This window comes from Gobio gobio (assembly GCF_949357685.1).
Source record: "Gobio gobio genome assembly, chromosome: 25".
Lineage (NCBI taxonomy): Eukaryota > Metazoa > Chordata > Actinopteri > Cypriniformes > Gobionidae > Gobio > Gobio gobio.
Window position 1 is genome coordinate 32,238,843 of NC_137121.1, and position 22,750 is coordinate 32,261,592.

The 22,750-nt window shown below is 37.7% G+C and overlaps 4 protein-coding genes across 4 annotated transcripts; all 4 read right to left on the bottom strand.

Moving 5' to 3' along the window:
* Positions 1-11,349: 11,349 nt before the first annotated feature.
* LOC307121963 (histone H2B-like) lies at positions 11,350-11,724 on the bottom strand (the record flags this gene model as incomplete). Its single annotated transcript, XM_079809754.1, has 1 exon — positions 11,350-11,724. The coding sequence occupies one exon, from the start codon at positions 11,722-11,724 to the stop codon at positions 11,350-11,352; it is 375 nt and encodes a 124-aa protein (XP_079665880.1).
* Positions 11,725-12,424: 700 nt separating this feature from the next.
* Positions 12,425-12,736, bottom strand: LOC307121968 (histone H4; the record flags this gene model as incomplete). Its single annotated transcript, XM_079809759.1, has 1 exon — positions 12,425-12,736. One exon carries the CDS (start codon positions 12,734-12,736, stop codon positions 12,425-12,427), a length of 312 nt encoding a protein of 103 aa, XP_079665885.1.
* An 830-nt stretch (positions 12,737-13,566) lies between these two features.
* Positions 13,567-13,977, bottom strand: LOC307121931 (histone H3.2-like; the record flags this gene model as incomplete). The annotated part of the gene is made up of 1 exon (XM_079809720.1): positions 13,567-13,977. One exon carries the CDS (start codon positions 13,975-13,977, stop codon positions 13,567-13,569), a length of 411 nt encoding a protein of 136 aa, XP_079665846.1.
* A 1,665-nt stretch (positions 13,978-15,642) lies between these two features.
* On the bottom strand, positions 15,643-22,546 carry LOC307121272 (histone H2A, sperm; the record flags this gene model as incomplete). The annotated part of the gene is made up of 2 exons (XM_079808804.1): positions 15,643-15,958; positions 22,509-22,546. The coding sequence occupies 2 exons, from the start codon at positions 22,544-22,546 to the stop codon at positions 15,643-15,645; spliced, it is 354 nt and encodes a 117-aa protein (XP_079664930.1).
* Between the last annotated feature and the right edge of the window lie 204 nt (positions 22,547-22,750).

A 22,750-nucleotide genomic window follows, 5' to 3' on the forward strand; every position in this document is an offset into this window, starting at 1 on the left:
AAAAAGTTATAGAGGTTTGAGTTTATGCAAATTATGTATGAACATTATTTTATGTAAAATATATATTTTATGAAACATTTTGAACTCTTAAACAGCTAGAAAATCAATTCTAAACAAGCTGGGTTCTAAATGGGAGGGCGATATCTTGAAAATGAGCTTTCAGGAAGATTTTGCGCAGTGCCAAATATTCCCCATTGGATGCAGCAAAGCTTCACTGGCGCACACAGCGGTTGGTATTGATTTTTGTTGTGTTACACACATACAAACCACACTCTGACATCCATACACACAGACCCACACAATTATAGCTGCATAATTTATCCAATTGGCTTTATAATATGCAACAGAAAACAGGAATAAAGTGAGTATGCTATTTGCTTTATAGGCCAAAACTGAAAAAGTGGCACCATCTGGTAAACAATAAAAAAAAAAAAATTGACAGAAGGAAAGTCTATTAACAAAGATTGCATACTTTAATAGTTAAATGGCCCTGGGATTAAGAAAAATGCAGTGTCATTTACATTCAGGCACTACAAAAACGATAAATGACAGTGAAGCAACTGTTAGCTGCATGTGTTTTATTACAGAGCTTTCTGCCTCTGACATGTTTGCAGTGGCTTTGCTTTTCCTTGTTTTCTGTAATTTAGGGATTTTAAAGTGATTCTTTACATCTGTGGACCAGTCAGCAATTATAATTTATATACAATATAGAGGCCTATTTACTGCACCATATTGCCACACAATGTAGATCATACAAAAATCTATTTAATTTTTGTTTTTAATTAAATAGTAAGAAATCTGACAGGTTGGTATTATTAGCAAAGTTAATAGGGACATTTTCTAAAAAGTGCATCTAGTTCAACATTAGGCTTCAGTATTTGAGTAGTTTGCATTATCAACAACAAAATTAAAAATGTTTGATCCTTAAAACCGTCATCAAAATCTCACCCCAGCCAAACAAAGTTGGAAACCCTGATACTGTTAGTTTATGAATAAAATAATTGGTCCGTTTTAAGAGCAAGATAATATCCATTTAAGCACATCAATGTGCAAAGCATGTTGCTTTAGCCTGATAAGTTTTTCCGTTTTGGTTAAAGAGAGATGGTGTGTTTGGTTTCACGTGTGAGGCACAAAGGTCAGGGGATCTCTGGATAATCCGTAATTCGTTTGGAGTTATAAAACGAAAATACAGTTTTTCTGTTTTTTGTTTCAAAACGAAAAACCAAATAACCGTTTTTGATGTCAGAATCAAAAAACGAAAAACCAATTAAAAACGGTCCGTTTTTCGTTTTGAACTTCAGTCAATTCGTTTTTCGTTTATAAACCAAAAACGGAAGTCACGTGGTCTATTCCTTTTTTGGAAGCGAAAGTAACCGGTAACACTTTCAAAATAGAAGTAACTATGGTTAACGAGGTGATTGTAGACTAACTATAACGTTTTTTAGTGCCACTAAAATAGGTCAGGGGATCTCTGGATAATCCGTAATTCGTTTGGAGTTATAAAACGAAAATACCGTTTTTCTGTTTTTTGTTTCAAAACGAAAAACCAAATAACCGTATTTGGTGTCAGAATCAAAAAACGAAAAATAATCCGTAATTCGTTTGGAGTTATAAAACGAAAATACCGTTTTTCTGTTTTTTTGTTTCAAAACGAAAAACCAAATAACCGTTTTTGGTGTCAGAATCAAAAAACGAAAAAACAATTAAAAACGGTCCGTTTTTCGTTTTGAACTTCAGTCAATTCGTTTTTCGTTTATAAACCAAAAACGGAAGTCACGTGGTCTATTCCTTTTTTGGAAGCGAAAGTAACCGGTAACACTTTCAAAATAGAAGTAACTATGGTTAACGAGGTGATTGTAGACTAACTATAACGTTTTTTTAGTGCCACTAAAGTAGCACTGGGTGTGAGAAAAAAAAAAAAAAAAACACTTAAGTTAACTGAAATAAAAATTAAAACTAATAAAATAATAACTCTGGCTGTTAGGGAGAATTAAACATTTGTAAGAACATTGGTGACCTGTAACTTCAGATTAAGACAAGTGAACTAATTTTATATGTAGCTTAGGATAGCAGTAAGCCTATTTTTTTATAAGTTTCTATTATTTAATTCACATTTTAGTTTTGTAACATATGTCTTCCTATGAGGAAGCTCAACCAGCAGAGGTCACTCTACCCCCTTCTGCGCACCGACTCTTTCTGTGGCGACAACAGGGCAACAAGGGTTTGACCTTTTGACTTGTGTTTATATCAAAGAGAAGGCAAGCACTGCTACCAACAGAAGCTAATCACTGAGTTTGAAGGGTGTGCAGAACTTCACGTGCCTTCCAGCTCCTCTTTCTATGGCACTATAGCTGTTAAAAACTCTCAGCTTCCACCATCTACTGTTACCCCTTCTGTGTCAAAACAAAACTCTTCCAAAACAAATCTATAAAGTTGTATACCTTTTATTTTCATTCGCATTTTTCTCCAGTGTAATATACTTATTATGTTAGTAAAGTAGATGAAATATTTTTTATGCAGCTTGTAGTTCTCATTAGTTATGTAGACCTACTTGTGTGTGAAACCTAGCCTTACTCAGTCAAAAATTATCTCTAGCCCTGGGACTTTCAGATCTTTTAGTGCTTTTTTGGGTTTAATTCTGTTTGATGAACCACCAGGGAAAGGCAGTGCTCTGTACTCTTGGTACTTGTGTAAAGTAAAATAAAAGTGAAGTTAAATTATTTAGTTTTGGTACTCTGGTACTACCCTAGTACTCGTGTCAGGGCCTCCCAGAGTTTCCCCAATACCTGGAGGATGTGAGCCTGTGCACTGTGTGCTGGGTTTAAGGACTGATGATAGTAGCAAGACTGGCCCCAGTCACCTACCATCACTCTCTCTTCTAATAAATGCTGGACTGACAGGACACCACTCCTTCCTCCGGCACCATAAAAGGGCCTTTGTTGTCACTTTCAGATATTTACATCATGGTTTATGGTAAGCCACATCTTTGAATTGTGGCACTACTTTTGTGGAATTGGATGATGTCAACTTATGTCTTTAAATACAAATGTACATCATAATGTACAAAGGTACAGTGAAGCAGGGCTCTGCATTGCAACTCTTTCACTTGCATATATGCCCTTAAATGATTTACAAGCATATTGGGTCAGTGAAGACTAAAACCTACTGTAAATGTTATAGTCAAGTCATCTTCACTTGTATAGCGCTTTTAACAATGTAGATTGTTTCAAAGCAGCTTTTCAGAGATTTTTTGTGTCTGGACCACCACTGTACAACCATGTTCATATTGCATAGGCCTACAAATGAAAAACACATCTTTAGAGGAGGCTTCATTTAATGGGTGATTTTCACATGGTTTTTACTCGTTTTATTAACATAACAGAGTAAATATAATTTGAAGTAATACAATCGTCTTTAAAAATGTTGGATGAAGACGTTATATTTAGAAAAACAAAATCTACAAGAGCTAACCTCTCTGTTGATTGTGTGTCTTATATATACTGTAGCAACAACAAAACAGGCAGTCCATGTTTGGGTGGTGTGACAGGATAGCACAGCAGCCATTCTCCGAAAGCCCTCTGTTTTTTATCCAAAACTACTTATTCCTACAATCACATGAAATATGGACAGATATTTACTATGACACTGTACTACCAACATATTAATGTAAGTGGGAAGAAAGACAACTGTATAGGTCAATATAGGCTGGATCATGAAAAAGGAGATATAACATATTGTCCCACAAATTGAAGTAAGAAAATCATGATCTAACCGTGACAAAAATCAAATTGTAGTCAGTCACTTTGTTTTTGCCATACTTAACCATTTTATACAAGCAAAAGCTCAGTTCAAGCAGGATTATGTGTCTATTATATCACAGTTAAGGAGGTTGTCAGCCCAACATGAACAGTAACCCTTAAGTATGATATAATAAGTGTATACTGAAGCCTGAAGTGAGCTATTGCTTAGATATAAAGATGCCTGAATACCAGGACTCTAGCTGATCATGTTTCTATCAATAAGAGAACAATCGGTCTTTGTTTTTTAGTGAGCATCTTTATACCATTTGTTCGTTCAACCATCCGACTGCTGTTTCCTGTTTCTATGGTAATGTTTACTGTACTGTCTGCAGTCCCCCCCCCCACACACACACACACCAGTGCCATAGAAAGAGGAGCTGCCTGGAAGGCACGTGAAGTTCTGCACACCCTTCAAACTCAGTGATTAGCTTCTGTTGGTAGCAGTGCTTGCCTTCTCTTTGATATAAACACAAGTCAAAAGGTCAAACCCTTGTTGCCTGTTGTCGCCACAGAAAGAGTCGGTGCGCAGAAGGGGGTAGAGTGACCTCTGCTGGTTGAGCTTCCACATAGCAAGAAATATGTTACAAAACTAAAATGTGAATTAAATAATAGAAACTTATAAATAAATAGGCTACCTGCTATCCTAAGCTACATATGAAATTAGTTAACTTGTCTTAATCTGAAGTTACAGGTCACCAATGGTCTTACAAATGTTTAATTCTCCCTAACAGCCAGAGTTAATATTTTATTAGTTTTTATTTTTATTTCAGTTAACTTAAGTGTTTTTTTGTTTTGTTTTTTCACACCCAAAGCTACTTTAGTTGCACTAAAAAAACGTTAGTTAGTCTACAATCACCTCGTTAACTATAGTTACTTTTATTTTGAAAGTGTTACCGGTTACTTTCGCTTCCAAAAAAGGAATAGACCACGTGACCTCCCGTTTTTCGTTTATAAACGAAAAACGAATTGACTTAAGTTCAAAACGAAAAACGGGCCGTTTTTAATTGGTTTTTCGTTTTTTGATTCTGACACCAAAAACGGTTATTTGGTTTTTCGTTTTGAAACAAAAAACAAAAAAACTGTATTTTCGTTTTATAACTCCAAACGAATTACGGATTATCCAGAGATCCCCTGACCGAGATACAACGTCGTTAATGTTTTTCTTGTATTTAGCCCTCAGGTATTCCTTAATCGTTCACACTCATACTCATTTATGGTCAAATGTGACCGTACACCTTTTTTCAATTAAATAAATGTTCTATATTTTGGTTTAATAATATTTATTGAAAAATTTGAGGAGATATTTTGGTTCTAAATAAACCTAATATTTATGCAATAATTATGGTCCATTAATGACCATATAATTATTATTATTATTTTTTTTAATTCTAAAAATATTCTTATTTATATTACACTTTTGTAGTATTTAAGGTTAAAATAGAGAATTCCAATGCAACAAGGCAAATTAGAGTCATTTTGTGGCTGGAATAAGAAAAAAATTCATTTGTAATGCAATTACCCACTATAGGTACCTGCATGGCTCTTTAATATAATACATATTTGACATGATCAAACAATACATTTCTTTAAATGTGAAATTGTAAAACGTTAGTAACTTGCATCCTAATATTTTTAATTATACTTATATAAGTGAATATTAATGAATGCAAGCTAATATAATTTAACCCAAGAAAAGTTTAAAATAGTGCTAAACAGGCAAACTTATTTTTCCTTATGTACAGTAGGCTATATACATATGAATTGATACAATTCATCCTCCAGGTCCTGCACATTCTTCAGTTTTCCAGCATCTTTTGCATATTTGAACCCTCTCCAGCAGGGACTGTATCATTTGAACAGGATTAAATTTTTCTTATTTTGTTTAAATATAATTTTTTTTCATTTAGTACTGCCCTTCGGAAGCAACAGAAGATACTTACATGTTTCGTGGAAGACAAATTAGGTACAATTGACCTCGATCTTCAAATTCAAAAATCTCAAAGTCATACAGTCACTGCTGGAAAGGGTTAAAATATGCAAAAGATGCTGGAAAACTGAAGAATGTGCAGGACCTGGAGGATTTTTCTGAAGAACATTGGGCAGTTTAACCGCTCAGTAAACAAGGGACTCGTGAAGAACCATCACAAAAAATAAAAACAGCCGTAGATCATCCAGGTAACCATACACAGTATTAAAGGGTTAGCTCACCAAAAAATACTAAAAACACATTTGAAATAGTTCATGTGAGTTCAGTGGTTCTATCGTAATTTTTTTGAAGCGAAAGGAATACTTTTTGTGTGCCAAAATAACGACTTTCAACAATATCTAGTGATGGGCCGATTTTAAAACACTGCTTCTTGAAGCCTTACAAAGCGAATCACTAAATCAGAGCGCCAAAGTCACGTGATTTCAGCAGTTTAGCCGCTTGACAGGAGATCCGAATCACATTTAAAATTGGCCCATCACTAGATATTGTTGGCACACAAAAAAATGATTGTCGCTCTACAATATTAAGGTTGAACCACTGCAGTCACATGAACTGTTCTAAATTAAAGGCAATGCAGTTTGCTGATTACTTTTGAAATAAAAAGGGTACAATTCAGCTTGGCTTAACCAGAGTGTTTTGTGTTTTTGTCCAGGCCACTGAGGATGCAGAAAAGGAAATTTCAAGCACCGTCATGGGGATTTACACATTGCATAGAGATTCTTACACACCATACACACATAAAAAGTACAAATGTGTTTATTTTTGATACACTTACCTTTTTTTCTTTCTTTTTTTTAATGGAAAACTAAGTGAACGAATACATGTATTTCTACTTAGTGGTTCTAGTTTTTTCTAGTTATACAAAACATGGTAACACTTTACAATAAGGTTGTATTAGTTAACATTAGTTAATGCATTAGTTAACATGAACAACACCTCTGTTCAGCATTAGTTAATCTTTGTTAATGTTAGTTAATAAAAATACAGCTGTTCATGGTTTGTTAATGTTAGTTCACAGTGCATTAAGTAATGTTAACAAGATTTAAATAATGCATTAGTAAATGTTGAAATTAACATTAACAAAGATACATAAATGCTTTATAAGTGCAGTTTGTCATTAGTTCATGTTAACTAATGTAGTTAACTAACGAACCTTATTGTAAAGTGTTACCCAAAACATAATAGTCAAGTTTGTTTTGACTTTGCAATATTGATTAGTTTACATAATGACATGCACAGAAAAAGTACAGTTTTTTTTTTTTTAAAGTGAACCAATACATGAATTTCTAGTTAGTGGTTTTAGTCTGTTTCGAGTAATACAATTAATTAAGCCATAAATGTGTATGTTACTTGTATTAAGGGGTCAACTTTTAATATTACATTGTGTTATTAATAGTCAAGTTTAAAAAATACATTTTACAGTAAAACACTTGCAAACCTGTTTGAGTTTTAAATAAAAAATATTTCAGTCAATATTTGTCTTGTGTCTGTGGGGTACAAAGAAGGATTTCTTCATAATATTTGATTTTCCAATTAAATGTTTTAATTCAAGTTTGACAAGCATGACATTTTTTGATAAGTGTATATTTAATTTTAAGTATTTGATAAAATTGAGTTGGACCAACCCAATTAAATTGGTTCAAACTGAGTTGGATCAACTCAATTAAATTTGTTCAAACGGAGTTGGACCAACTCAATTAAATTGGTTCAAACTGAGTTGGACCAACTCAATTAAATTGGTTAAAGCTGAGTTGGACCAACTCAATTAAGTTAGTCCAAATTGAGTTGGACCAACTCAATTACATTTCATTGCGTGAATTAGTTTTTTATGAGTTGGGGCTACACATATTTATTGGATGGAAAACCTGCCCTCAATTAAATTGAGTTTGTCCAATGAGTTATTTTTTTGAGTGATATAGATCGGAGCCAGAGCCTAGTTTCAAATTGGTTCTTTGTGTTTCCACACACAAAGCCCCAGCTCCGAGCCAGGATAAGTGGTTCTTAAGTAGCACCAAAACATTGCTGGGCTAGAACAGGGCTAGACGTAAGAACCGATTACGTCAGGCGCTGGGGGCGGGGTCAACAAGACGAACACAAACTTTAGATCCACCATGTTTGAAATAGCAGCTAATGGAGCTAACAGCTGCTGCTCGTTTGTAATCTCCGTCTATACAAATTACGCCGAACTACATGAATGCGTTGGATTCGCTGTGTTTGCGTTGTGTTTTGATGCCGATGTAGGATCGTAAAGCCATGTGAATGAATAGTAACGCAACGTTTGCATTGTTGATGGATGGCTTGTTGATGGATGGCTTGTTCGCAGCGGTGCTGTGCAGACCGATCGCCGCATGACAACGAGTCCAGCGAGAGCACATGACTCCTTATGCTTTTGATTCACTCATGCGTTTTTTTAATATCATACGTGGATCGGTCTGCGCAGTGACGATGCATCTCGAACAAGCCTGGTGTGTTTGTGTTTCCCGCTGCCCAGGGTTGCCAGGTTTTCACAACAAACCCGCCCAATTGCTACTCAAAACAAGCCCAATCGCGTTCCAGGGGGGGATTCCCCAGTAAAAATCACATTTGGGGGTAAAATATGTGTTTTTTGGCACAAAAATTCGGATTCCCGGGGCTAAATATCACAGAATTGGGGTTGCTTCATCCCGCGGACATGAAAAAACAGCCCACGGCAAAACCACGACTTGGCAACACTGCCCTCGCTAGCGTTGCTGAGAGAGATGAGACGTATACAGTGAAGTAAGACATGGCTCTGTTGTGGCTCTCAGTCCGTGGAAAAGCAAACCGGTTCTTAGAAGGCTCCTCAGTCGAACCAACTATGAACTGGGACTAGCTCTGGCTCTGAATTAGCTCTAGCACTACCTTGGTGGAAAAGGGGTAACAGTCCACGTTTTTCCATTCAAACTCCATTAGGTGGCGAAGGAAGGATGACAGTTGATTACCGTTGTCTTCCTGTTAACAACTTCTTCGGTCTTACGACTCACTCCGGTTTTGGTGGTGCATCTTGTTCCCTCCTCTGGGTTTTTCCTCACGAAAAAAACTTTAAGCAAGAGAAAATTAAGTGAGAGAATAAAGATATTTTAGATTTCTTCACCCTTAGTGCCTTTGCTTTAAATGTTTTTGGTAACACTTTAGAATAATGGTCCGTCATTAAACGGATAGTTCACCTAAAAAAAAAAAAAGAAAGTAAATTCTGTAATTTACTCGCCCTCAAGTTGTTCTAAACCTTTTAAAAAGAATGTTTGTAACCAAACAATTTTGAGGCACCATTCACTTCCATAGTAGGAAAAAATTACTATAGAAGTGAAAGGTGCCTCAATCTGTTAGGTTACAAACATTCTTCATCTTCTTTTGTGTTCAGAAGAACAAAGAAATTATATTCAGGTTTAGAACAGCGTGAGCAACATTATTCTAAAGTTTTGCCATGTTTTTTTCATAAATTATATTTCATCTGCCAAAATCATCCAAAAATTGTAACGTTACTTACCGTTGTATGAGTTCCAGTGTCGCACAGCACAGGCAGGCTCCTGGTATTCTTATCTAAAGTGTAAAATAAATCATGTCAATCCAACTGTAAAATTTGAGAAAGAAACAAAAAAGACTTTGTTTTTTTTCCAGTGACCAACGTTAACTACACGCTGACAGATAATATCTCATTTAATTGTAAATTTAATTTTTATTGTATGCCTACTTACCCTGTAACTTCATGGAGGGTAACAAGTAGAGATCGACCGATATATCTGTTTCACAAAATATTTCCTGATATTTAAGCATTTTTCCATAATCGGGTGTCGTTTTCGTAATATCGGTTTCACCGATAAATTGCGTGCAAGACCGCCATTAAAGCATTGGGTCTGAGGGGAAATGATCAACAACAGTGTTCAAAGGTAAAATAACTTGCATTAATTAATAAACTTTATTTAACATAACAGCTAGTAATGCACAAGTGAGATATGCACAAATAAGATGTTGTGTAGTTAAAACTTGGACGTTTAAAACTTTAAACGTTTAAAAAAAAAAGTGTAAAAATTGTGTAATGCTGTTGTTATGAATAAAAAGATGCCACAACAGTGATGTTAAAAAGACACTTAAGTGACAGTGCACTGTATTTTTTTGGACTCTTTCAGACTCTATTAATTGATGAAGAAGTGCTGTTTGTTTTGTGTGTAAGGAGGGAGTGAAATTGCAAAAATTACAGTGCTTAAAAAGTTTTACATAAAACAGTTTGTTCAGTTCAGTTCTGTTACAAGAAAAAACAAACAAATAGACAATAAATAAATATCCCATATATGGTTATCGGGCACATAAACAGGCAAATAATCGGTATTGTATCGGTTATAAAAAAAAATCTATATCAGTCAGTCTCAAGTAACAAGCAACACTTTAAGCACCACACATTTTATCTAAGAGCGCTTTTCTTTGTTAATATTTACAAACACCATATACACCAAAAAAGTCCAATCAAATGCATTCGATTGTTCCAACAATTACAAACAGAATTGTAGCACCACAAGCTGTGAAACCCATGAACACACAATGCTCTTGTAATGTGTCAGATTGATAAGAGATCATTCTCCGTTTGCAGAGAGTAAGGTGATGTGGTTGTAATCCTAATCCTACACAACCACTGGGAATAAGGTAAATATTTCAGAACAAATAAATAGACAATGCGAGTATAAAGCCTATATCATGTACTGTTTGTTTTATGTGTAGTAAAAAAGTAACACTGCATCCGAGCAGAAAACACAAACAGCCCTGAAAACCAATTAAAAAAATTCACCCAAAATGTTCAGGTTAAACTACAGTAGTAAAAGGGGTTTCAGGAAAGGAAGGGGGGGGGGGGGGAGTCTCTTTGACCTTTGAGTGTTAAAGACACCTCAACACTTAGCCAAAGATGTTGCACTGAAATTCACCAACAAGACTGTGCTTAAAACTCTACAAATCAAATTACTACACTTATTGTTGAATCAATTTAATGGATCCTTACCAAAGTATCAGTTTCCTTAAAAAAAATTGCACTGATCCCAAACATTTGAAGGGTAGTGTAAATATAATACTAGACTTAATTATAATAAACACTTCGTGCATTTCCTCTGATCGGATAACTATCTGACCGTTATATTTGATGGGGGTCAGTAAGGGACTTCCATTGATGTTATGATTTTAACTATAAGAATTTTCTGTGGAAGGAAGACAGAAAATGAACAGTCTACAAAATACAATTCTTTGTTTAATTATATATTGTATCATTGACTAGATATTTTAAAATCACTGAGTTTAGTTTATTATTAGAATATCACAAGAATGTAAAGCTTAACATTTTATATAAAAAAAAAGCAAAAGCTTCAAACAATTAAAGTCGTTAACTTTTTTTTCTCTTATGGTAGCAAATGCAATTTTAAATGCGACTTTACACTTTCTTGTAGCTGATTTTGCTTATTTTAACTACAACTATGAATGGTTTCAAAAACACAAAAGCTCTTCAGATGAGAATATGGGTGGCTCTTAAAAGAGCCTTTGGGTCGCTGAAAGTTTCAGTTGATTCTACTTGGAGCTGGTGTACTTGGTGACGGCCTTTGTGCCCTCGGACACGGCGTGTTTGGCCAGCTCTCCGGGCAGCAGCAGACGCACGGCGGTCTGGATCTCTCTAGAGGTGATGGTGGAGCGCTTGTTGTAGTGCGCCAGACGAGACGCCTCACCGCCGATGCGCTCGAAGATGTCGTTGACGAAAGAGTTCATAATGCCCATCGCCTTGGAGGAGATGCCGGTGTCAGGGTGAACCTGCTTCAGGACTTTGTACACATAGATGGCGTAGCTCTCCTTCCTGGACTTTCTGCGCTTCTTTCCTCCCTTACCGGCAGTCTTCGTGACGGCCTTCTTGGAGCCCTTCTTGGGCGCGGACTTTGCTGGTTCAGGCATGATGCTGACACTGGATCTATATGAGTTCAGGCGCGATACAGAGCCCTTTATACACTACCATATGTTAATTTACAAAGTGATAGGAGAAACTTCTGATTGCCTGATATCATAGGCCAAACCCATAAACTCGTATTTCATTGGACAACTCAAATCATCAGGAGAGGAACGAGGGCCAATCACGGGTGGTTTATTGATAGCCCCGCCTACCGATTTATGTTTGAAGGACTCCCCCCACAGACACCGTTTCCTTTGTTCAATCCCCGCTCTTTGTTTTCTTTCAATACAATTTTGAAAAGACATTCCGCTTAAAATTAAAATACCCTTTAAACTCGCTTCTTATACCATAAATTATCTCAAACACAAAAAGCCTCTTTCACCCCTGACATTTTTTTGCATGGTTCTGTAACTTTAAATTGTAACAGTCAACTTCTGTGAAAGAAACATTAGAATTATTAGAAAATATATTAGGATTAGTGGGGGTGACTTCAAAAGCAATTATAGAAAAACACCTTAAGTTTTGTGAACGCTCTCCAGTGTTTTCTTTGCAGAATTTAAATACTTCAGGTTTAAATCAGAACTATATTGTATATCCAGAAGGGTAGAATAATATTATCAGAACTACGTGACAACTCTTTATACGACAGTGTGGGTGGCTCTTAAAAGAGCCGTTGGGTTTGTAGTTTCTCTTGATTACAGGCGTTTAACCTCCAAAGCCGTACAGAGTGCGTCCCTGTCGCTTCAGCGCGTACACAACATCCATGGCGGTGACGGTCTTTCTCTTGGCGTGCTCGGTGTAGGTCACGGCATCACGGATCACGTTCTCAAGAAACACCTTCAACACTCCGCGGGTCTCCTCGTAGATCAGACCGGAGATGCGCTTGACACCGCCGCGGCGAGCCAGACGACGGATGGCGGGTTTGGTGATTCCCTGGATGTTATCGCGCAAAACTTTACGATGACGCTTAGCGCCTCCTTTACCGAGTCCTTTACCACCTTTGCCTCTTCCAGACATGTTTATCTCAGACTTAATCAGTCAAATGAGTACAACTAATGAAGGATAAGCGCTACAAGGAGGCAGTTTATATTTGCTTACAGGACCTGACAGAAACCAGCACCACGTCACAAGGCACAACACGCCCCTCCCCTCTATATAGTTCGAGCACAAAACCATGTGATTTAACCCCAACCCTGATCTAACGGGACCTGTCCTTTGTGGATATATCCTTTGTCCTTATACGGGATGCTGAATGACAATTAATGTATTCATTTAATACATAACAGTATATATTTGTGACATTTCAGAAATATAAATGAGTCAGGCCTCTGGGATTTACACTGTACGTCTCCCTTTAGTTTACACCATAAGAATAATCTCTTCTTTGGCTTTCAACATGTGAAGTTTCAAAACGGACCATGCCATTATTAGGGAGTAGCTGAAGATTTGATCAACTCTGGACGAGCAAATTCAAAAGAGTTGGACATATATATATATATATATATATATATCAGATAGACTGTATGAAGATGATTAAAGTGGCAAACACCCAAATACATTAAAAAAAATGTATAAAAGACATTAGCTTTGTGGTCTCCATTCAGAACTCTTGAAAATAGACAACTAATATCATCACATTTACTAATATACATATATAAAAACACTATACGCTCGATGTTTCTCATTGTAAAAGGTAATTTATGATGTATGAAAATAAGAGCCAGTAAGTGATAATGAAACGCAACTTTTTACTCATAGGGTTAAACAGGAAATGTTCTCGTTCTGTGTAGTTTTGGTGGCTCTTAAAAGAGCCTTTGGGGTCTGAAGCGGCTGATGCAGATGCGGGTTTAGGCGCGCTCTCCGCGGATGCGGCGGGCCAGCTGAATGTCTTTGGGCATGATGGTGACTCTCTTGGCGTGGATGGCGCACAGGTTGGTGTCCTCAAACAGGCCGACCAAATAAGCCTCGCTGGACTCCTGCAGGGCCATGACGGCGGAGCTCTGGAAGCGCAGATCCGTCTTGAAGTCCTGAGCGATTTCTCTCACCAGACGCTGGAAGGGCAGTTTGCGGATCAGCAGCTCGGTGGACTTCTGATAACGGCGGATCTCTCGCAGAGCCACGGTCCCGGGCCTGTAGCGATGAGGCTTCTTGACGCCGCCGGTGGCCGGAGCGCTCTTACGGGCGGCTTTAGTAGCGAGCTGCTTCCTCGGGGCTTTGCCACCGGTGGATTTACGAGCGGTTTGCTTGGTTCTTGCCATTGCTGTAGTTCACTTCTCTCTGTCCCGCTGGGCGCTGGAAATGCTGCTTTTATGCTACACGCCTGCCTTTAAAGCGTTCTACCGGCATGAGCTCATAGTGTCGAGAGTGCAGAGGCTTGTGATTGGCTGAAATGTGACGTGTGCTTATGACTGATAGCCAATGACTGCGCGTTTCCTCTTTTCAGACAAGCAGAGGATTTTCCCGCTCAAAGTGTTTTATTCACTTTACTAGTTTGTATACCTCCCTGGTCTTTATACTCACATTGTTGCATTTATTTGTTCTGATATACTGGCCTTAATTCCCAGTGGTTGTACAGACCTCAGATTAGAACAAAAGCAGATTACAGTCTGTATAAAATCACTAAACACACTAGGGTTGTCACCTGTCCTGTAAAATAGTGGATTGTTGCTGAGAGTGCAGCCCTGCTACTAAAGGACAAAAGACGCAGAGTAACATTGATCGATTGATGCTGCTTTTTATTTCGGATAATCTATTCTATTCAATACAATATCATATCTTAGTAGACTCTATTTTAATTTTAGAGATGGATTGGGTGGCAACACTATTAGGGGCTCGTCATGTGTTTATGCAGGCAATAAGTGTTTATAGCAACACACTTAACTGTTTTTATGCGTAATTTCCCTCCCTCAACCAAAGGAGTTTATGTTTGTAAATTGACAAAAAGCACTCTCTATCAGATAACATGGGTGGCTCTTAAAAGAGCCTTTGGATTATTTAAACAGTATTTTGAAGGGTCAAGGGTCAAGCCAAACATCACTTGTCTCTTCATCAGACACATATCCTTCAAGAATGATTTTATGTTCAATATTAAAATAAGAATTAATGATAATCAAGTTATAACCATTCCCTACATTTGATAAATCAGTTCTCTATATTCAATGAGTGATTTTGGATATTGTAGACAGGCAAATGTCCTTGGTGTTTGAAGTGAGAAGAGATCAGCATGTGTTAACTATATGTCTTACTGAGGTGACCCCTGGGGTCATCCATGTAACAGCTATGTGACTCTTTTGGGGAGAAATGTACCTCTCTGATACTTTTCTTTCTTTATAGAATAAAGTCACTTCTGTACTAAATGTAGTATCAGCATGTTTTGCAGATTCAGCTTTGTTGATAGTTAGTTAAGATGTCCCGACCTTGATGGAAACTGTTTTTCTGGGAAACTTTGTGTGTGCGTCTCATGATTCTGTGCAGATCCAGTATTGGAGATGGTCCTTTCGGCAAACGATTCCAGACTTTGAGGCGTCTTTTCTGTGACCTCCGAGGTCATTGAGGATTAATCTGGGCCTGGGCGACACGGAGTCTACGCATTTTTAGTGATATATGCTCCTATCTGTCTACGTGTGGAAAGTTGCTTACATTGCATGTTGTTAGAACCAATCAGAATCATTCCACATGGCAGTAATGACGTGTCTAGACCTTGAAAACCGTATAACTGTTCAGAAAATTGTATGTACGTTAGACGGAGGCGGGGAGACTGTTAGAGGGAGTGCGGCCTACGAACTCCTCTTGAAGCTGGCTTCTGCTGATGAAACTGCAAACTATTCTTCAGTAAAATTTTCTTTAATTAATCTGACTCCTGGTCTTCATTTTTCACTACTGGTCCTGGGTCCTAAGCTGTTACCCCAACAATTTAAATCGGTTTATTTGGATTTGGCGGGCTTCTCGGGCAGCAGCACGGCCTGGATGTTGGGCAGCACGCCGCCCTGAGCGATGGTCACTCCGCCCAGAAGTTTGTTCAGCTCCTCGTCGTTGCGCACCGCCAGCTGCAGGTGACGGGGGATGATGCGGGTCTTCTTGTTGTCCCGAGCGGCGTTTCCAGCCAACTCCAGGATCTCAGCGGTAAGATACTCGAGCACAGCCGCCAGATAAACAGGAGCACCGGCACCGACGCGCTGAGCGTAGTTGCCTTTGCGGAGAAGCCTGTGAACACGGCCGACGGGGAACTGAAGTCCTGCCCTGGAGGAGCGAGTCCCGTTTCACACATACTCCGTTTGCGGTGCATATTTTTTTCCGTACCCATGTTAACGGATTACAGCTTTCACACTGCACGCGGATGCTGTCTGTCAATCCGTTCCAGGTGCGGTGCGTCTGCAGCAGTCCGGCGATCGTTTCCGTACAGAGTCTATTTTTTGCTGTGCTGCACTGCGGAATTAAAGTGACAGCACATTGTTCGCTTTAAAATAAACATATACTGATGCGAAAATCTAGTAATTTTACCACAGATGCATATAATTTAAAATATAGGCCTACTCTGTTTCAAAGTCAACACATGGCTTTTTTGGGTAAAGCAAGGAAACGACACCTTACCTGGCATTTAGTTAAAAAAAATTGAAATAATGGAGAGCACGTACGTTCCTGGAGGTGGAAAACAGGTCTTTATGAACTGCTTTTAAAAGGATTTAAAAACGAAAGAAAAGACGAGTCGGCTGTTTTTGCATACAGCCTATTGTAAGTTTCTAATTTAAAATGTTTATAGGCTATAAGTTATATTTAAATGTTTTGCCACTTGTGTAAGCTAAAGTATAGGCTATATAAATATAAAGTAATGAATTGAATAAAACGTTGTTTAAATGTAGGCTACTACGTTAAAACGTGACATCTATAAAGTGTAAACGAAGAGAGTTGCAATTCTGACAAGCCATGTTCAGTAACAACTTTTGGATTTGAAATAATAAAAAAAAATGAATAAATGCTGTGTTTGTGGTATACAACCGCGGATAAGTTGCACGCTGCAAACGCAGCATATATGAAAGCACAACAGCGCGTGCTACTCCTGCACCGCATACGCACCACTGCAGACGGAGTATGTGTGAAATACTCCGTCTGAGCCTTCGCTCTGGCTTTACCACCGGTTTTACCTCTTCCACTCGTTTTTTTTTTTTAAATCCGTTAATACAACCTATAGAGTTGAAATCAACAAAAAGAAAACCCATGGCTCCACACACTGCTTTAAAACTAGAGTGCCAGTCGCTCATTGGTTTAGAATCTGATACGATTTCAACCAATCACTGGAGTTCCATCCAAAGCCCAACCCCCTTTTGATTTTGCACAAGTATTTGTGACTAAGAAGAAATTAAACTATTGAAATATTTGTGATAGAAAATGCATATAAATGGATTACACATGTAAAAATTCTTAAATATTCTTTAACGATGTGGTTTGATGTATTGAAGTTAAATGTGTAAAACATATGTTTTAACTAAAACGGTGAAACAACAATTTAAACCATTTTAAACAATTTCAATATCAATACTGGGGTTTGACATGCACACTTTATAACATGGGATATGGATAGTTTACATGGTTCCTACCAAAAGTGCTGCACCTTTCACACACCGTATATTCTGTGCACATTGATCTGATACTGTAAAGTATTATATTCCTATTGTAATATTGTAGTTTTATCACTGCCGTAATTGTATCTGGGGTTGTTTGTAATGTCACAATTCTCTAGCAGTGTTGTGTGTGTTTATTCTGTCAGTACTGTGTTGTACAACATCCTATTCGACTGTGATCACGTCTGAACCGTCATTGTATAAAAATGGCTTACTTAACTTGAGTTAATCAAGACTTGGTCAAATATTGTAGACGTAACAGCCTGCATCTTCATCCATCAGTGCTTGCGGATGACATTGCTTGCTCCTTCGGTAGGAGTGAAGGCAGATGAAGATGGAAAATTGTTATATATTTTTATGTTATTTTTATATATTTGACAGTTTGAATATTTTGTGTTGAGCAACTTTTTAAAAGTGAATCATATTGTTTTTAGTTTATTAACATTATTGAATGTGAATGTATTTATGACAACTGAATTGACTTGTTCTTAAATAATATCATACTTTCTTTTTCAGATTTCAGAGGCAGATTTTTAAAACCTATAAGACCAGCTGTAGTTATTATGACATCAGACTTCTGAAGCTAATTTTATTTATAAAGGTTGTAATGATTTTGTCTTATTTCTCCCCTTTCTTATTTAAAGAATTATCGTTTATAGCTTCTTTTTTTTTTCAAATTAATTGTGTTAAGCTGTAAAATTAAATACATTGACTGCTGGGAAGGTGTCATTTACATAGAATATTGGGCCATTCTACAGAATTGGTGCAAAGTCAGAAGTGGAAACATCTTGAAATGTGTATTTTTGTCTCCAAAAATTTTGCATGTATGCAAATTGTATAATATCCAAGGTACTGTCACAATCCTCTCCTGTCCCGGACTCCATTCCCCAGAATCCTCCCTGCCTCACACCTGTTTGCACTCCCTCATCAGCTTTCCCGGTCTCATTCACTGCACCTGGCCCTAAATTGTTAGCACTCCCTTTATATTGTTCACACTTCCCAGCACTCCTTAGCGGTGGACTGACGAACAAGGGTGCGAGGGAAATGGCGGCGGAAGGGACGAAAGAGTGGGGAGATACATCGGATGGCGAAAATGATCAAGAAATGGATTATCAGGAAGTACGATATAAAAAAAAGGAAGAAAAAGAGCAGTATGGGTGATGGATCTGATTGTGAATTAATAAGTACTAAAGTAAAACAAACAAGAAGTGAAGCTGATAAAGAGGAGGAGGAAAGAGAAATCAAAGTCATAATTACTTTTGCTAAACAGTCAGAACAACAAACACATCCTGTTAAACTATCAAAAGCAATTGAGAAAGAGATAGGAGTGGTGAAAGCTGTAGCTTGTTTAAATAATGGAAGAATAATGATTAAGTGTAAGGATGAAAAGCAAAAACAAAAAATTCTGAAAATGAAAACGCTGGCAGGAGGGAAAATAACGTGCTCAGAAATCGGTAGTGGAAGCAGAGGGGTTATCTCAGGAGTACCCCTCAGTGTAAGTATGGATGACATTAAAGGAAGTTTAAGTGGAGGCACAGTTGTCTCTGCGCGAAGACTGCAGATGTGGAAAGATAACAAAAGGTGTGAGAGTATGAGCGTGATGATTCAGTTTGAAGGGACTAATCTGCCCATAAGAGTGAAGCTAGGATTTGTAAGCTTCTTGGTGCGAGAATTCATACCTCCACCTTTGAGATGCTATAAATGTCAACGAATGGGTCACACTGCAAATCTCTGTAAAGGAAGAATGCGGTGTGGAAACTGTGGGGGGGAACATGCACTCTAAGAAATATCTGTTTATTAACAGTTGTATTACTGTATATTTTTACAGAAATTGTCCATAGAACGTCACTTACGGGTGTATTTCTGTTTATTTACGTTTCGAATTGCATTATGGGATCTTTCATTGCTGCAACTGCCAACTGCTGCGGCCAGAGACGGACATTTTAAGCAGAACGTCAAAAAAGAATTTGCAACAACGGTCTGCCTTTTCAGCAGTAAGTAATTTATTTTTGGAAAAAATGTACGTTATTCAAGTGACTGTTTTATTTGCAGTAGTTTCAAATGTTCTATTGTCTGGGTTCATGGTGTGTACCGTTTTGAATTTCCGTTGGCTATTGCTAACTTTCACGTTAGCTAACTTATTTACGTTTGTGAGCTGCTGTTATTAACCAGCGCTTGGTTAGGGAGATTAAAGAGCGTTTTTTTCTCAGATGATGACCAGGTTTGTGCGAGTTGTTTTTGTAATAGGTCAGAGCAAATTATCATCATTTATTTGGTCATGTCCCGCTTCTCCATTCTTTGTGACAGTTGGTCTGTTAATTTACGGAACAATTGTCAGTATTTTTTTTTGGAGCGGGAGATTTTGACTGCGGTTTAAAAAAAAAAAAAAACACCGCGTCTCCTCTGTATGTGAACAAGCTGGCTGTGAACGAGCAAAAGCTTAATTTCCAGCTCCACTTTGCGTGTAAAAGGTAAGTTTGAAATGTCATAGAAGTAACATTACGTTAGTGCTTTCTTGGTATTGTAATCGCCACCGTCGCCACGTCTTTAAAATTCGAACACATTAACTTATCTCTATCAGAGCGTCCGTTAACTGAATGAATTGGAATATCACCTGAAAATCCTATAACTTTAGCAATTTTAATTAAAGCAGCTGATTTCTGCAAATGAATGTAAAACTAAATGTATATTCCAGCACAGGGTGAAGTCAGTATACATTAAAGACGATTTGACACAAATAAGTGTACATTTAATATAAAACTACGTACATGGCGCTCTGTGGCGCGGCAGGACTCTGAACATTGTCCTGAGCCGTTGCTGAGCGCCGCGGACGGACGCCGAATGGTGTGTACACTCATAGAGACATGTCTTTAAAATTCGAACACATTATCCCTTAAGGTTAAGGACTCAAGAATACATTTGTTGATGATTTTGCAGAAAAATATATGTTGGAAGAGTAATGGATTAATATATGACAAGAGTGCGCATCAAAAAAACTATTATTACAGGAGTTTTCACCTTTGTAACAAAAACCACACTTATTTTAATCATTCAAACTTTGATTTTCATGCTCAAAGTTCATAAAAGAAACATTTATTCTAGTATTTAGCCAATAATATTTAGAAAATAATATTGTACACATAGATAATCTACCTAGCCCTATGCTGTAAACATCATTGCAAAACAAAATAGGTTTAGCACGAGACTGCTTCAATTACTGGCATGGTGTCCATAACTTGTAGTTTAGCTCTGATTGTAAATAGTTGTTAACAAGAGGGGGAAAAGTTGTAAATAGGTGAAAATTGTAAATAGTTTAGATTGTAAAAAGTTTTGATAAATGTTTGTTGTTTAGTTTTATTTTTTGATTCATTGTCTTATTTGTTTGTTCCAAATGACATTTTTATAGAAATGTAACATTTATTTGTATAAAAACAATCAAACAAATATATATAATAAAAAACATCAATGAATGTTGAGGTGTCATATGCCAGATCAAGTAACTAAGTGACCTTTAGGAATCACCAATATAGTGTGCCGGAGCCCTAGTGGATTTTTTGGAGGTGATGCAGCTAAAAGTCTCACAGAAAGCTTGTGAAATGAGAGTAATTCAGGATATGCAGCATGAGTTTACTATGGATAGGGTTTCAGAGGGTCTCCAGGAATATGGTGTGCCTGATGAGGCATTACAAAATCTAGGGAAACGTGTGTATGAGCAAAGTCCTATGCAGGCCACACTACATGCAAGTAGTGGCACCTTAACCACACACCACAAAAGACTTCAGTATTACCGGAAAGTATTTAACTTGGTAGAACCAGTACAAATAACATTAGGTCATGATTACAAAGGCAAGACAAAACATTTTCATTATGTTCCCATTTTAGAAAGCTTAAAAGCTGTCTTGAGCAATGAAAGTGTACGGCATCAAATTTTAAATCCTATTCATGGCGACGAAAGCAAGCTATGTGATATTGGAGATGGCTGTGTCTCTAAATCCAATGAATTGTTTGCATCTGATCCGCATGCTCTTCAGATCATGTTGTTTCAAGATGCTTTTGAAGTCGCTAACCCTCTAGGGTCTGCTAGGCAAAAACACAAAGTTCTCGCTGTGTATTACACTTTGGGTAATGTCTATGCACACAACCGATCCACTGTTGACTCAATACAGCTTGTACTTCTTTGTCTGGAGAAGAACTGTAAGCTGTTTGGACCTGAGAGAGTTTTTGATATTTTGATGTCAGACTTGCGTGACCTGGAGTCAACTGGCATTTGCATTGAAGGGAAAACCTTCAGAGGCAGTATTGCGTGTGTCATTGGAGACAATCTTGGGTCCCACTATCTTGGAGGATTTACGGAAAATTTCAGCTGTGCAGAATATTTTTGTAGGTACTGTCACATTAGAAAAGAGGATTTTCAAAGAAATCCTCTTTCTACAGCCACAGAGAGAACGCCAGCTAGTTATAGAGAATCATTGACAGAGTTGGAAAATAACCCAGATATGCACATGCACAAAGGCATCAAGTCAAACAGTGTTTTGAACAAACTGACATATTTCCATGTTTGTGCACCGGGACTTCCACCCTGCCTTGCCCATGATTTATTTGAGGGTATAGTTGACTATGATTTGGCCATGTACTTGCAGTTCATAGTAAAAACAAGGAAGTGGTTCAGTTACGATGTACTTAACAGCAGAATTGTTAATTTTACAGGAGAGAGTCAGAACAAGGCTAATGTTCTGCCTAACAATGGGACAAAACTTGGGGGGCATGCTGCTCAAAATTGGTGGCTTCTTCGGTTCTTGCCAGTACTGTTACATGACAGGATCAGAGACCTCAAGGATGAAGTTTGGCAACTCATACTGCTACTTAGGCAGGTGGTTGAGCTTGTATGTGCTCCCGCACTGTCAGAATCACAGGCTGCCTACATGAAGGTCCTCATTGAAGAGTACATAGAAACAAGGCATCTCCTCTTCCCACTTAAAAAGCTTAGACCCAAACATCATTACCTTTTACATTATGCAGATCTCACATTACAGTTTGGGCCATTAATTCGCACATGGACAATGAGATTTGAAAGCAAGCACAGCTATTTGAAGAGGTGTATTCGGGCTAGTAAAAACTTCAGAAACATCACAAAATCCCTTTCAGAGAGACATCAGTTGTTGCAGGCCTACCAAAGCAGAGGAAATGTGTTCTCGCCTGAGTTGATCATGTCTGACTGTACAAGGTTTTACCCAGAGTTGTATGATACTCAGATTAAGGGTGCATTGAAAGCATTCAATGTCACGTCATCAAATGCAGTAGTGACAGACAGAATTACTGTACGAGGCACATGCTATGTAAATGACATGCTTGTCATTTTGAGCTGTAATATTGGAGAGTTAATTATCGGCCAGATTGCATGCATTGTAGTGAA